This window comes from Quercus robur, chromosome 2 (genome assembly GCF_932294415.1).
Source record: "Quercus robur chromosome 2, dhQueRobu3.1, whole genome shotgun sequence".
In the NCBI taxonomy this organism is placed as follows: domain Eukaryota; kingdom Viridiplantae; phylum Streptophyta; class Magnoliopsida; order Fagales; family Fagaceae; genus Quercus; species Quercus robur.
The window spans coordinates 86,411,357-86,425,469 of NC_065535.1; the positions used below are offsets into that span (position 1 = coordinate 86,411,357).

The 14,113-nt window shown below is 34.7% G+C and overlaps 1 protein-coding gene across 2 annotated transcripts; it reads right to left on the bottom strand.

The window, feature by feature from the left end:
- Positions 1-200: 200 nt before the first annotated feature.
- On the bottom strand, positions 201-9,315 carry LOC126715556 (protein NPG1). 2 transcript variants are annotated; one of them, XM_050416205.1, is made up of 5 exons: positions 8,874-9,307; positions 8,369-8,621; positions 7,060-8,264; positions 5,290-5,437; positions 201-915 (listed from the first exon to the last, which is right to left on the bottom strand). In XM_050416205.1, the coding sequence occupies exons 1-5, from the start codon at positions 9,042-9,044 to the stop codon at positions 596-598; spliced, it is 2,097 nt and encodes a 698-aa protein (XP_050272162.1). In that variant the 5' UTR covers positions 9,045-9,307; the 3' UTR covers positions 201-595. The 2 variants fall into 2 exon arrangements, with proteins under 2 accessions (XP_050272162.1, XP_050272163.1); XM_050416206.1 differs by lacking the exon at positions 201-915 and adding an exon at positions 922-3,737 and having other exon boundaries at positions 8,874-9,315.
- Between the last annotated feature and the right edge of the window lie 4,798 nt (positions 9,316-14,113).

Below are 14,113 nucleotides of genomic sequence, written 5' to 3' on the forward strand. Positions count from 1 at the left end.
AATTGATAATTTGTTAGACCATTTCATAATCGTGTGATTTATCTTTTACGAAAATTGTGTGTACAAAGCAATATGGTTGCATTTATTTGGAGAACCTAAGATAGTGCACCTAAAGAATTGTAGATAAGTTTTTTCCTTAGAGAGAGAGAGAGAGAGAGAGAGGAATATACAAAAGATATGTAGAATTGACACACAGCACAAGGAAAATGAATCTATAACTTTCTTTCAACAAAACTGCTCAGTTCCACAACACAGATTTACACAGCTGAGCAACAATTGCAAATTAACCAATACATCTTTATAACCCCTAGTCACCACCCTAATCTCTCTGGAAATTTACCCATCTACTATCAAATTAACTCCTTTCCACTATTTTCTTTTATTGCCCAGAATAAGTTAAATAACACAACCTTTTCCATGTACCTTGATCATGGAAGAAAAAATACAGACAGAATCCAAAACAGCAAATTAAATTGGCAAAACCATCCCCACGCATGGGCGTAGATTTTGTTGTAGAAATTGGGGAGGGAAGGATGTATATATCATTAAAATTTCCCCTGATAGATATTTAAAACCTTTGACAGATGGAAGCCAGTCAAAGAATGGAGTCAAAGCTTTCAATGGGATCAGATTCTTCAAGCATGGAAGCTGCCTGGAAGCAATCTGCAGCATCAGCTTTTCGTCCATCATCCTTGTGAACCATCCCCAAGTAATACCAAGCCATACGGTTGGTTGGATCTATCCTTAATGCATCTGACAGTAAGCTTCTTGCCACAGGCAATGCCTTCAAGCCTCTCTTTGACAACAGAGCACTAATTAAGATCTTGCATGGAACATGACAAGGTTCTAGTAGAAGGGCATTATTATAAGCAGCAAAAGCTTCTTGGAATTGTCCACGACCTTCAAATATTACACCTGGGAGAAATTACAAAAGGAAATGACAATTTTTACATAGACAATTTCTAAACCGGATTAGGTAATGGCACAACATTCTTCTCATATATTCCAGCATGTAACAAGCTTTTCAACTAATTATTTCCACTGAAAATTGATTATGATGATAAATATTTTTACTTTTATAAGGAATTTCAATAATTAAATGAAAGCTCAATAAGAAGAGCTTCCTAAGGATAACAGTCAGAGATTCAAATGATCCATAAACTCAACTAAAGAGTTACAAACCACCCCCATCCATGTATAGCACCAATTAATTAGAACTTATTCCTTTTAATAAGGTTATCTATATTTGGAATTTTATCCAACGTTTGCAATTTATAACAACATGATTTTCTTCAATACTTTGCTATTCCAAATGCACTTCCATTGGAAGTGCCTTTTAGCATCTCCCAAAAATTCATAATACAAATGCACACTAAATTGACCATTGCTAATAAGTCTCCATCTCATACAGTCAGCACCACCCTCAAAAGAAATATAAGAATATGATAACTAAATGAGGTAATATAGCCCCCTCAGCTCCAAATCATGAAAATTATGAATCAATCTGAGATTCCAATAGTGATTACTATCCTCTGCTCTAGAACACAACAAGGAAAACACTGATGCATCTACCCGCCACAATCAGATAACAACAGCAACCACACTTCACTAAAATGACCATTACTAATAAGTCTACATAACATAGAATAAGCACCACCATCAAAAGAAATATGAGAATATAATAACTACATGAGGCAGTCCAGCCTCTTCAGCTCCCAATCATGAAAATTATGAATCAATCTGAGATTCCAGTAGAGATTTCTGCCTTCTCCCCTAGAACTCAACATGGAAAACACAGAAGCATCTATTCACCACAATCAGATAATTATAATAATAACAGTAATGATAATCATTATTATCATTACCAATGAGCTCTATCTCAAACCGCAGTTCTTCTTGCCATAAGAAGGATGGCGAGTAAGGTTGAGATCAACTACCCTCTTAGGTAACACCCATTTAATCCCAAAAGCTCTAAGGACTACACTCCACAAAGCATATGCAACATCACCATGGATCATATAAAGATCTACTGTCTTCCCATTACACCAACCAATAAAAAAGAAACCACCCTTGACAGTATTATCATTTTTTTTTTTTTAATATAAGAACCCTGGCAATATTATCATAGGTTGGAATCTTCCCCCAAGCTGCTATAGTAACAAAGAATAAACCCTCTTCGGTGCCTTTACATGCCAAATACTCTTTCAAGGGAAAGCATTAGCATCGGTGCCTCAAATAGCCTAATAATAAGAGCAAACATCAAACTATCACTCCCTTTCAATCTCCATCTCTCCTTAGTACAACCCTCCCTCCTCAAATTCACTTACTCCAATTCCCAATATCCAATTCCTAATTATGAAAACCTCCCTGGAAGAACCCCTCCCCATCCAACTGCCTATCCATTACTGAATGAACAGAGGCATTTTTATCAACTGAGTAGGCATAAAAATCAGGGCACATCCTTTAGAGAATGATTCCCACACCATGTATAATACCAAAGCCTTGCTTGTGTGTCGTCCCCCACATCAAAATTCACATATTGAAGAAAACTGTCCCACCTAGCCCTAATACTTCTTAATAAGCTACACCCATAAGTCCCTATAACCGATTTTGAAGTCTATTTTCCCTATTCCTCCCAGTACTTCATAGCTATTACCCGACACCATAAAGACGTGCCTCATTCTCAAAGCCTCATACTTCATAGCTACCACCTGTTGCCGAAAATTTGCGCCTTCATTCCTAAAGCCATAACCATTTTCTTAATAAGACTTGTTTAAACTTCCTAATACTCAAACCACCTACACAATGGGAGAACAAATGGTGTCCCATGCACCAAAGAGAATTTGAACTTCTCATCCAAGGCACCCCACAAAAAACATCTCTATAATCTCTTCAGCCAATTATTAACAATGATAGAGCGAATAGTAAATAAAGAGAGAGAGAATATGTTGGTAAACTCAAAAGCGCACTTTTCAACAGTGTTAGCCTGCCTCCCTTTGACAAATATAACTTCTTCCAAACAGCCTACATTCCATCTTCTCCAAAACAAATTGTGCCTTAAATATTTAGGTCTCACCAACAAAACTCAAGGTAAGTTAAGTCTAGCAAAGCTTTTTTGACACCTAGAAATTGATCGGACCACACCAGTTGTTTATATATCAAATTACATAAAGAATTTAATCATGCAAAGTCTAAGAACTGATTCCAGAATTCTAAATGCAGAATTTGAAAGGACAATTAGACTACATTAATCTTAGATTGATGACCGATCAATGTGATATGTCAAAATTTCATGAGATAATGGATAATATATCTAGATTTATACACCTTGTAAAGAGTGTGTCGAATTATTTTCAAAGTTAGGCACAAGAAACAAGGAACTTGTGCTTAAAAATTAAAATTAAAATCATTTAAAGAACTACATGGTAAAAGTATATGTTATCAAAAGTGCTAATTGGTTAACCAGTAAGGTCTCTCGGCATCCTTGCTTGGTAAGCCTCTCAACATCCTACCAGAAACTTGGATCAAATTCTTCCTTCACTATGGATTGCAAGGGTTTTGGGAAGGATGAGGGCTACCTTAATGCTGCATAACTCTTAGACCAACCATGCCCAAGTATGTTTGAAAATATCATCATCTAAGTACATTAGATATGTGCCAAGATATTTTTATGAGTTAGGATGGTGCTGGTTCCAGACCAGTCTCAACTGGAGTTTATCATTACAAGAAGACAAGACCTGCAAGATTTCTACCTGCATTAACACTTCATGTTCAAGCTAATCTGAAGCAGCTAAAAGCATAATAAAGGCACAACCTATTTTATATTAAGAGAGATTTTTTTTTTGGATTGCTCATGGTCAAGGCAATCCCAAAAGTTACCAAATGCAAATGTAAAATCCATTAACCTGCAAAACAAGAAACAAGCAAGTAGAGAGCTGTTGGAGTGGACAAGATGCTAAGACTTATTAGAGCACCCATTTGCTCTACTATTGTCAAACACCTTGGAGTAGGAGGATTTAACCAGCTTCCTCAGAGAGGCACCATCTTTCTAAAGGAGGAACTCCCTAACATTCAATTATAGAACCTTCCCATCTCATTTAGCCCTTTTTTATTTCTTATTTCTTTTTCTCCTTTATTGCACAGCAAAGAGTTTGAACAATCTCACAGAATTTACTTGTAGGAAGGATGGGTTCAAGCACCATCTGTAAAATGACAGTAGTTCCTCTTCCTCAACAGCGATGAGGAAGCCAAACTATATATTTAGTCCATTGTCTTTCTAAAGAAAGAACAGAGATAAAATAAACTTACCATGCTGGTGAAAAGACAGACAATTATAGACAATAAGGAACATTTCTCAATGCATAATTACTTATAGTAGGTAGGAACAAAAGCAAATCAACAAAAAATGTTGGCTAAAATACTATTTACACCCTCTATGTTTGAGGTTTATTCTCAATCAATCCCTTAATTATGAAAACTTACAATTGACACTCAAATTGTAACAATATCAATGTGCTCCTTCATCAACAATAGAATCTTGCTGTAAACCCACACAAAAATGACATTGTTTTGGACAGTAAAATAGAATAATGTCATTTTTACGCAAAAAATGTGGCAAACCATAACAGATGGGCACACTGACATCGTTGATTCGTTGTAATAGTTAAGGGTGTAAATTGCAAGGTTTTTTTTTTTTTTTTGAAGGTAAAACAATAGCAACTTGAGAGACATAACAGAAAAATTGATAGTAAACGAAAGTAAATCCCTCCATCCCAAAATAGACAGTGCGTTGCAAAGGGCACACATTTTAATCAAATAAAAGAAACATAACAGTCTTACTGAATGCCTTAGGACCTTAGGTGGGCCAAGAAATGTGAGTTCAAATTTAAGGGTAATATTGGAACTTAAATGGATTAATGTTTTGGGACAGTCCAAAAAGGAGAGCATCCCACTAAGGGACTAAAAATTAAAAATGTATGCTTGAGAGACAAGAAAGGGCTGTGTTCTGTTCATGTTCCAAACAAAGTTGTTTGTTCAAGGTTCTTTATGAATATTGCTATATTCATCTTATGTCCTGTAAGATCTACCAGATTTTGATTCTACCTCAAAGATTAGAGGTCAGCCCTTGCAAGCAGCTGGCTTAGTTTAGAGTGCAGGGCAGTTCTTATTGGTAGAAAATCAAAAGCATGTAATAAATATCTTTGAACTGTCATGTAATGTCAATTTCCAAGGAGTTTAGAAATAAGTCACAAAAATTAATTTGTTAGTCACTAAAGTTTCATTTCTTACCTTCTGTGTGCAGTGCTTCTACAGAGTACTGTTTTAGCTCTCTAGCCTTTCCCAAGCATATCTCTGCATCCTTCCAATGTGAAAGACTAGAGTATAACTTTGCCAGACCATGCCAAATTTCAAATTCATTGACTTTATCATCCACAGCCTATCATATAAGAAAAGGCATAAGATCAATTATTGAACAAAAATTCATCAATCCATATTGTTTTTGCACTGTGTAGTGTTTTCTTTTCATCAAGAAACAAAACAAAACCAATTAAGTTTTAAGGAATTATAAATTGGAAGACAGTTTGTGAGCCAATCAGATGTGGTTTATAAGAAATAGAAGCCTTGTGGGTTTTAACAATGCATCATTAGGGAAGTGGCTGTGGCGATATGCCACTAACCAAACTCCTTATGGAGAAATGTAGTAGCTTCAAAGTATGGGCGTCTTGTGGGTGATTAGACTTTTGCTGTGATTAAGGAACCGTATGGTTTGTCCCTCTGGAAGCATATTTAGAAGGGTAGGGGAGTTTCTCACAATATGTCAAATTTGGGGTGGGTAATGGTCTCCGAGTTTGATTTTGGCTTGATCTATGGTGTGGGGATACAATTTTGAAGGGTGGCTTCCCAATGTACCATATAGCCTGAGATAAAGTTGCTCTAATATGAATTGGCATGATGGGGTTCTTAACTAGGATGTTTCGGTTGCTAGATCTATCAATGATTGGAAGGTGGGGAGTTTGTGGTCGTTTATTGCTTTCTTTATTCCATTAAAGTAAATCAGGATGGGGAGGAATGGTTGATTTGGACCCCCTGCTAGAGTGGTATGTTTGCGGTAAAGTCTTACTATCGGGTTCTTCCAATTACTTTCCATGGAAAAGCATTTGGAAGGCTAAAATTTCCTCTAAGGTAGCTTTTTTCTCATGGACAACAGCTTGGGGACACATACTTACTATGGAACTAAAATTGCATCTTTCACCTACCATGCTTGATTGGCTAGCTGCCCTTAGTGGCCATTCTTTTTCTTCTTTAGAGGAATTTCTTGATTTACATAATTTTGATTGACTCTTTGTTGAATCCTTAGTACACTGCCTTTGTACTTGGAATTCTTTTTCATTTCCTTTTTATTTTCAATAAAGCATAATTAAAAGGTTGTATCTAGTGCACAAAGCTTCCACTTCAATAAAGCATTTTTACATATAAAAAATAAATAAATAAATAAAAGACTTACAAATTGCAACAAAATAACAATTTCCACAAAGGAGAGAAGTTAGTACATATTAAATTAGAAAGTAGTAGCTACTTACTTCAAATTGTTGTATGGAGAAACTCATTAAAAAATTGTAAATCTTGCCTCCATCCTATAATCACTAACTTATTGATTTATTCATCAATTTCATATATAGTAGCTTTCTCATGCATCATTTACACTTTTTGTAAGGTAAAGCTACCTTCCCTTTCATAAGGATAACAAGATTCAGATATCCTGATTGAATAAGGGGAATAATTGTAAGATTTCTTCCTTCAAAATCCATTGCATCTGGTTAAATTTCTAATATTTGAACTATAATTATGTCCCTGTAAGTAAAATCTTTAAATATTGATAAGATATGCTAAAGCTCCTACGGAGACATTACATAATTACAAGATCACAAAATAATTCCACATCTGCACCACTTATGCCAATAGATTAGGAGTGACACATTTATCCGAAATTATTATTGGAAAAGTAAAAAACTCTTCTTCAATTGAAATAAAGCATGCAAAGTAGATTAAGAATCAAACCTGAATTCTAGGAGGCCCAAATGATTTCCTTTGGGCTTGAACCAATGCAAGGAGGTAACGATAAGTTTCAATAGCATCCATGTGTAATGACTGGGAGAATTTTAGTTTTGCCTTCAGCCTGAGAAGTGGTCCTTGGTCCCATTTTGCAGTCTCGTCTAAAGCAGCATCAGTAACCACCTCAGCCTCTGAGAATCGCTGTTGAGCAGACAAAACCAGGGCAAGAAATCTCCAACCTTTTAATATGGATCCCCCTGTTTCATCAATGAACTGCTTTGCACATCGTAAAGCAGCAGTCAAATTTCGGTGCTCTGCATACTGAACACCCAACTCAAAAATTAAGTCAGTATTATTAGGCTCCAAAGGAATAGCCCCCTCTAATGACTTCAATGCTTCAGACTGAAGATGAGACCTCTCAAAGTCAGAGGATGAAACTTTAGTTTGTTTTCCCAAACAAAGACCCAAAGTTCGAAGACCCACACCCTTTAAATGCTCATCAATCCCCTGAGCCTGATTAATTGCTCTCCGTGCATACCCCACTCCCTCAGCAGCAAGATGGGAATCCTCACTGCATATCTTGGCAGCCAATAACAGTGCGATTATGTCATCTGGTCGTTCATGTTTATGTAAAGATTTCCTCAATAGATTCAATGCAGCTTTGTTTTGTCCAGCTCCACTGTAGCATAGAGCTAAAGAATTCCAACGGTCAACTCGATGATATACCCCAGGCATGATCTCTTCAAGTTGCTTAGCTAAAACAGGTGTTTGGCTGCATACAGATAGTGCGAACGTTAGGTGATCCATTACAGATGGATCCCATTGGGTCTTACCAAGGATAAATTTCCTCATAAGAATCATCAAAAGTAGAATTGCCTCTTCTAGATTATTTTTAGGTACATATGAACCATCAATCTGGACAGCTAAACTGGGTGGACCAGCCTCCACTCCACCATACAGCAAAAGCACTGCATAGCCTTTCTGAATTCTAGCACAGCAATCATTATCAAGGTTCCATTGACTAAGAAGGGCACGTCTGTAAGCAGCAATTGCTTCATGATAGAAACCAGCCTGCTTCCAGAGATCTGGAAGGAGCTCTACAGCTTGGGTGACTATCTCTTGCAATTTATTGTCAACTTGAACATCAAGTATGCCCTGATAGAATATCTTTTCCACAGCATCAAGCACGCTTTTACATTCATGAGCAGCCTCTGCAAACCCCCAATTAAGACAACAAAAGTTACACTTCCATGTGTGCTCTTATAATTCAAAGTTGCTAAAAAAAAGAGAGCAAAAGTTAATTAGTTAAACTTACCACTTACTCTCCCCAGCTTTTGAAGAGACTTGGCTTTTAAGTATATGGCTTCAAGAACCAGGCTTGCAGCATGCTGTGAGACTGCGTGCACTGATTCAGTGCGAAAGCGACCCCTCCTGGAAGACGGTTTTTCAGCAAGGGAAGGCTGCAATCTCTGTATAGCAGCTTGCAGATCAATGCCCTCAAACACACGAAGAGCTCCTTCTACATTACCTCTTTGATACTCTAACTTTCCAAGAAGGGATCTTGCTTCCTGTAAATTAAACCATGGAGGCATCTCAAATACATTACATTTGAGCCAGAGCTCTCATTGACCTTACATGCCCTCTACTATCTATATCAAAATTCGAACAGACAAAATGAACCCATTTCTTTAAAAGTGGATTCATGGTCCTACAAAGGTTTAAAAAGCATTTTTATGAACGAAGAAATCAAAATGGGATCTAAAAAACGAACTACATTTGAAAATGAAAATGGAAAAAAAATAAAAAAATAAAAAAAGAACCTCGAAATTGAGTGATAAGCCTTCCCGTAATGAAGCCTCAGCCTCTTGAATATTTCCTTGATCGAGCTTGGCTTCAACTTCTGTTGTTTTCATGCTAACCCCATTAGCGCTAACTTCTCGAACCCATTCCGAATCCGATTCCACATCCGAGTGATCTCCCCACAACTCCATTTTTGACTTATTACTACCCTTTCTTCCTTCAAATTCATACCATCATCCCTGAACAACAAGCATTCAATTCTTTTTTTCTTTTTCTTTCTTTCAGAGGAGATCTTTACCTTTTGGTTGAAAATTCAGAGAGAGAGAGAGAGAGAGAGATGGGATCTGAAACGTGAATCTAATAATGTATATTCGGTCGTTTTTTGACACAAGAGAGAAACCCCAAAAAAAGGTTTGTTCCATTTTTTTGTTTTAAATTTTTATATATTTATGCGGATGCGGGTCATCACTTACTGCACTCTTCTGTCTTTACCGTTTCCTTTGGTTTCTTTGCCACCTCGGCCATCCTTAAAAGAAACAAACACACGCACAATAATTATGGAAAGAAATTCTGACCATTGTGTTCAAACTTGAAACTTAATATAGTTTTTTTTTTATTAGAGAGAGAGAAAACTTAATATAGTTTTATTATGCACCAATCACGTTATGTCGTATTCATTAGACTTTTATATAAACTTATTGAATGTTTAGCCAAAAAAAAAATATTTATATATATATATTTATTGAATTACTTCTCTTTTTATTTTTTTATTCCTTTACAATAAGTTTAGGGACATCAAATTTCTATAGGTTCACAACTGTTAATATATCTTATTATAATTGGAATATAACAAAAGTAACGTAAATAATGGTCCCATATAAAAGTGATATTATACTATTAACACAACTTCAACTCAGCATTCATGTGATGTTTCTAAATCTAATAACAAACACCGATAACCACCATCATGACTCACCGTAAAAACACTTAAACTCGCTGATTGAAAACAAATCAGCTACTGTGTTATTTAGATAGTGACCGTAAGTAATTTGCAATTTAGGCTTTATATTTTGGGACTTGTTTGTTTTTTAGTTTCGGATTTGCATTTCTAATTAATTGTTGCATTGATAGTAATTTTTTCAGAAATTATTTGTAACTATCACTACGCTCTCTTGGCGTGATGGTCACTCCATAAGTACAAGCATTTGTGGGGTGTGGGGAGTAAGAGCCAGGATTTAAGTCTCCAAAAGAGAGTTTCATACACATATACACTTAAATTAGGGTAGAGTAAAATTTTTATTTTTTATCAACAAAAGGAAATTACTCGTAACTCTCTAATTGCAATGAAGGAGGAAAAAGAGACATTATGAACCTAAAAATCCATACAAGATACGGAAGAACTATGATCATATAAGGTGTGGGAAATGAGAAAAAGTTGGGCACAATGTTAGAACATGTCTTGACGATGAGAGAAACAAAGGAAAGCAAACAAGAAGGCAAAAGAAGTAGGTTATGTTGTTTAAGCAGACAAGAAAACAAATCCATAGAAGGTTTGAATTTGATCAGTTTTTGTTTAAGGGACTAACACTATCATTCTTTGTAGGCATCACAACAGAACAATAAGACTTTTGAAATAAATAGCAGCATGCCATCTGTTGGGGCTGTAGTTGTTGCTAGAGCTAGCTTGGTAATTATGAACTCATCTACATTTGATGACGTACTTGCTTATATGTTTGACCATGTTGGACTACGTGTTTGACTATGTTGGGCAACTTGTTGGTGCTACACAAAACAGTCAAACTCAGGTTAGTTAGCTCACAAATTATATTTATTATTAGTATAGTGACATAATAATTATTGTTCTAAATATACATCTATTCATAAAGTATTATAGATGGTGAAGTAATAATTATTTGCTAGTGTGTTTCGAGGTAGCAAACTGCAGTAAATGTTTACATAGGTAGATTAATTGTGGATATGAAGTACTGCTGATTTGTTTGTTGTAGGGAAAGAGAGTTCCAAGCTTCACAAGGAAGATGACTGGGAGATCTGAGTAGGGGAGGGCATTTTTTTGTTGGTGATGAGCATGGCAATGTGGTCCATCCCAGAGGGAAGAGAAGGCCACCGAAACGTGTGAAAGCTTTTGCGGAAGCAATATAAAACAAAAATCATATTTTCATTTAAAGATCGTTGTACCACACAACCATGGATTCTAAATAGAACAAAATTGCGTACCTCTCTTAGCAACCCAAGCGTGTTGCCTCCCAAGGTATTCACGTCTCTCTCTCTATTTCTTTTGAGTTTTCAGAAGACTGCAGTATCACACAGTAGTTCTCATGGCCAACCACTAAATATGATATTATAAAATCTTATTTTATAGTAGACTTCTAAAACCCTAGAGAGAGATTGGACGTGGGATCCTTAGGGATCCTAATCTTCAGCCGTAGGATTTTTTATCAATAACTTTTTGAACGTTATTAACTTATCTTAAAACTCTTTCCAAAATTATTTCTTAATTTTCTCAATCATATCAAGAAAATATCTGAACTTCTACATATTGCAATAATGTCCATCAACACATTGCAATTGACCCCTGAAGATTAGAGAATTACAAATGAGGTCCCATTTCATACAATTTTATATCTATGTCCTTCCACCATACTATATTCCCACAAGCCACTAGGACTGGATAAATATTATTGTCATGTCCCTAGCTTATGTGACCCTTAATTTCTTGATTTCATAATTTCTATTGGACTCCAAAATATTTATAAAATCTCTTTAAATAAATATATATATATATATATATATATACATACAATATTATATATATGAAAAAACATTTTTGAAAAATGTCACCGGCCGGTTTTGTTTTGAGTCCAACTTCAATATGAAAATCAACTGAATATACTATCTTCTTTAGAGACTGGTGGATTCATTGTTGAGCATTTATATATTTTACTCATTACATACATAACCCAACGTGTCTGTATATAGCCTTTAAAATTGGCATCACCAGTTGACATTATCAAAGTTATGTGCATAATAAATAAATATACACAAACCCCTCATGTTTGAGGACAATAGAAAAATTGCGATAGAACAACCTTTTAAATAACAATGATCACTCCATAAGTTGTTCTTGATCGGATCCAATTCAGTGTATGTACTTGTTACATTACACCCACTTGTTTGCTTAAAGTCACTACTTCAATGATGGAGTAAATCATCCTATCATATAGCAGCACAACAAGTGTAGGCTTCAATGGTAATATTCAATTAATATTCACAGTCTAGAACAATTTAATAATATATGAAAAATCATTACTCCCTGTCTTTGGTTCCTTAACCATTAACATGATTTTTCCTACAGATGTGACATCACATGCCACATTTAAACAATGAAATATACCTATAAAAATTATGAATGTGAAAATAGAATTTTATCATCAAATAAAAATGCACAGTATTGTTTTTGAGGGCACATAATTCTAACAATGTGGACCTGTTAGTCAGCCTCTTTACGAGAAGATTTTTAGAAGCATGGCAGTCCCACCAAACACACACTGATCAAAGAAGCATGACATAGAAAAACTGACATTGGAGTGTCCCAAGTTCCAACAACCATACTAAGCTTGGCTCAGATGTGCTTCTTGAAGACCAGAAGTGCAGCCTATCATTTTTGAACTTTTATCATTAACAAAAGAAGTCAAATAGCATTTAATTGAGGTTTTCCTAGGGTATAAGGTATGTTTGGTAACTATTTTTTACTCTTATTCTCTATTTTCAAAAATAATTTTCTATTTTTGAAACTAAAAAACTTGTTTAGCAACCTAAAATGAACAGAAAACAAAAACTGTTCTCAAAACTCAATTTGTGAAGGAAATTAAAAACATGCAAAAGACTGTTTTCAGTTTCTACTTTTCAAAATTCAATGAAAACATGCATTTGTTTAATGAATTTGTCTCATTTAATGAGTTAGCATTAGAGTTCAAATCCTAGTAACAACATATTTTAGTATTTTCTATTTTTTTTTCCTTCAAAAAACTTTTTTTTTTTTTTTTAATTTCAACTAACAAAACATGTCTTTTATTTCAAAAATACAAGAAAATTGTTTTTTTTTTATTCCCAAAAATAAGTTTTTGAAAATATAAAACAAAAACTATTACCAAACATAACTTTAGCTTTTATGTTTTAGTTTTCCTACATAGAAAAGTTATTTAAAATGTCAAATGACATTTATTTGGGGTTTTTCTAGAGGGGTCATAAAAGTGATGTCAAAATTTTCCTAAAATGGATTATTAGCCAATGCCTTAAGGGCACTCATTAGCATTTTCCTTTTTTTAATATGAAAATACACTCTGTCTTTGTTTAATTTAGCCAAAAGGCTTATATAGAGCTTAGAATAACTCTCTAAGCACGGGAAAATGAAAATAACATTTAAAAGATTACATTTTCAAGACCTTGACTCATAGGAACTATAACAAAATAAATGACTTGTCTACCTAGGAAAACTAAAACATAAAAACTAACCATTCCCTAGGAAAACCCCAATTAAATGCTAATTGACTTGTAAATGACTTGTTTGCATAGCGAACTAAAACATAAAAAGCTAACTATAAAATGTGCTTCAAAAGATGGATTTATTCTTTTAGACTCTTATCCCTTTGGTGGATTCCTTGGGTGGCAAGTTCTGGTTCTATATCTCTTTGGGTAGTGTTTCTGTATCCCATTGGGTGGTGAACTATATATCCCTTTTATTTATTAAGTGTTTGGTTCAACTCATTGCATCATACTCCCTCCGTCCCACTTTGTTTGTCCTCTATTCCATTTTGGGATGTTCCAAAATATTGTCATGTTTCTAAAAATAAAAGTCAATAATTTACTAATGTTCCTATTATACCCCTATTTTATTAATAATTCAAATTCTTGATAACTTTATTTAAGGGTAGTTTTGAAAACTTATACATTTTTAAAAAGTAGACAAGACAATAAATGATGTTCCCTTAAAAAGTTTGACTTTTCAAACAGGACAAACAAAGTGGGACGGAGGGAGTATTATATTCCAGCCATCCTTCACCCCCTTATCAGATCAATTTGGTTTTTCCTTTAAAATTCTGGTATCACAAATTTTGTAGTCTTTTTTTTGGATACCACTAATTATGTCATTTCTTAGAATGCACAAATAGAACTAAGTGTTTATTTTGTTTAGCTTTTGCACTTGTTGCAAGAAACAAGATTTTATTGTCGTGATAATTAT

Coding starts and splice junctions, on each gene's coding strand:
- LOC126715556 (XM_050416205.1), bottom strand. CDS start 9,044: ATGGAGTTGTGGGGAGATCACTCGGATGTGGAATCGGATTCGGAATGG. Junction 5,438..7,059: donor TTGGGCCTCCTAGAATTCAG/GTTTGATTCTTA, acceptor CTTATATGATAG/GCTGTGGATGATAAAGTCAA. Junction 916..5,289: donor AGAAGCACTGCACACAGAAG/GTAAGAAATGAA, acceptor AATTTCTCCCAG/GTGTAATATTTGAAGGTCGT.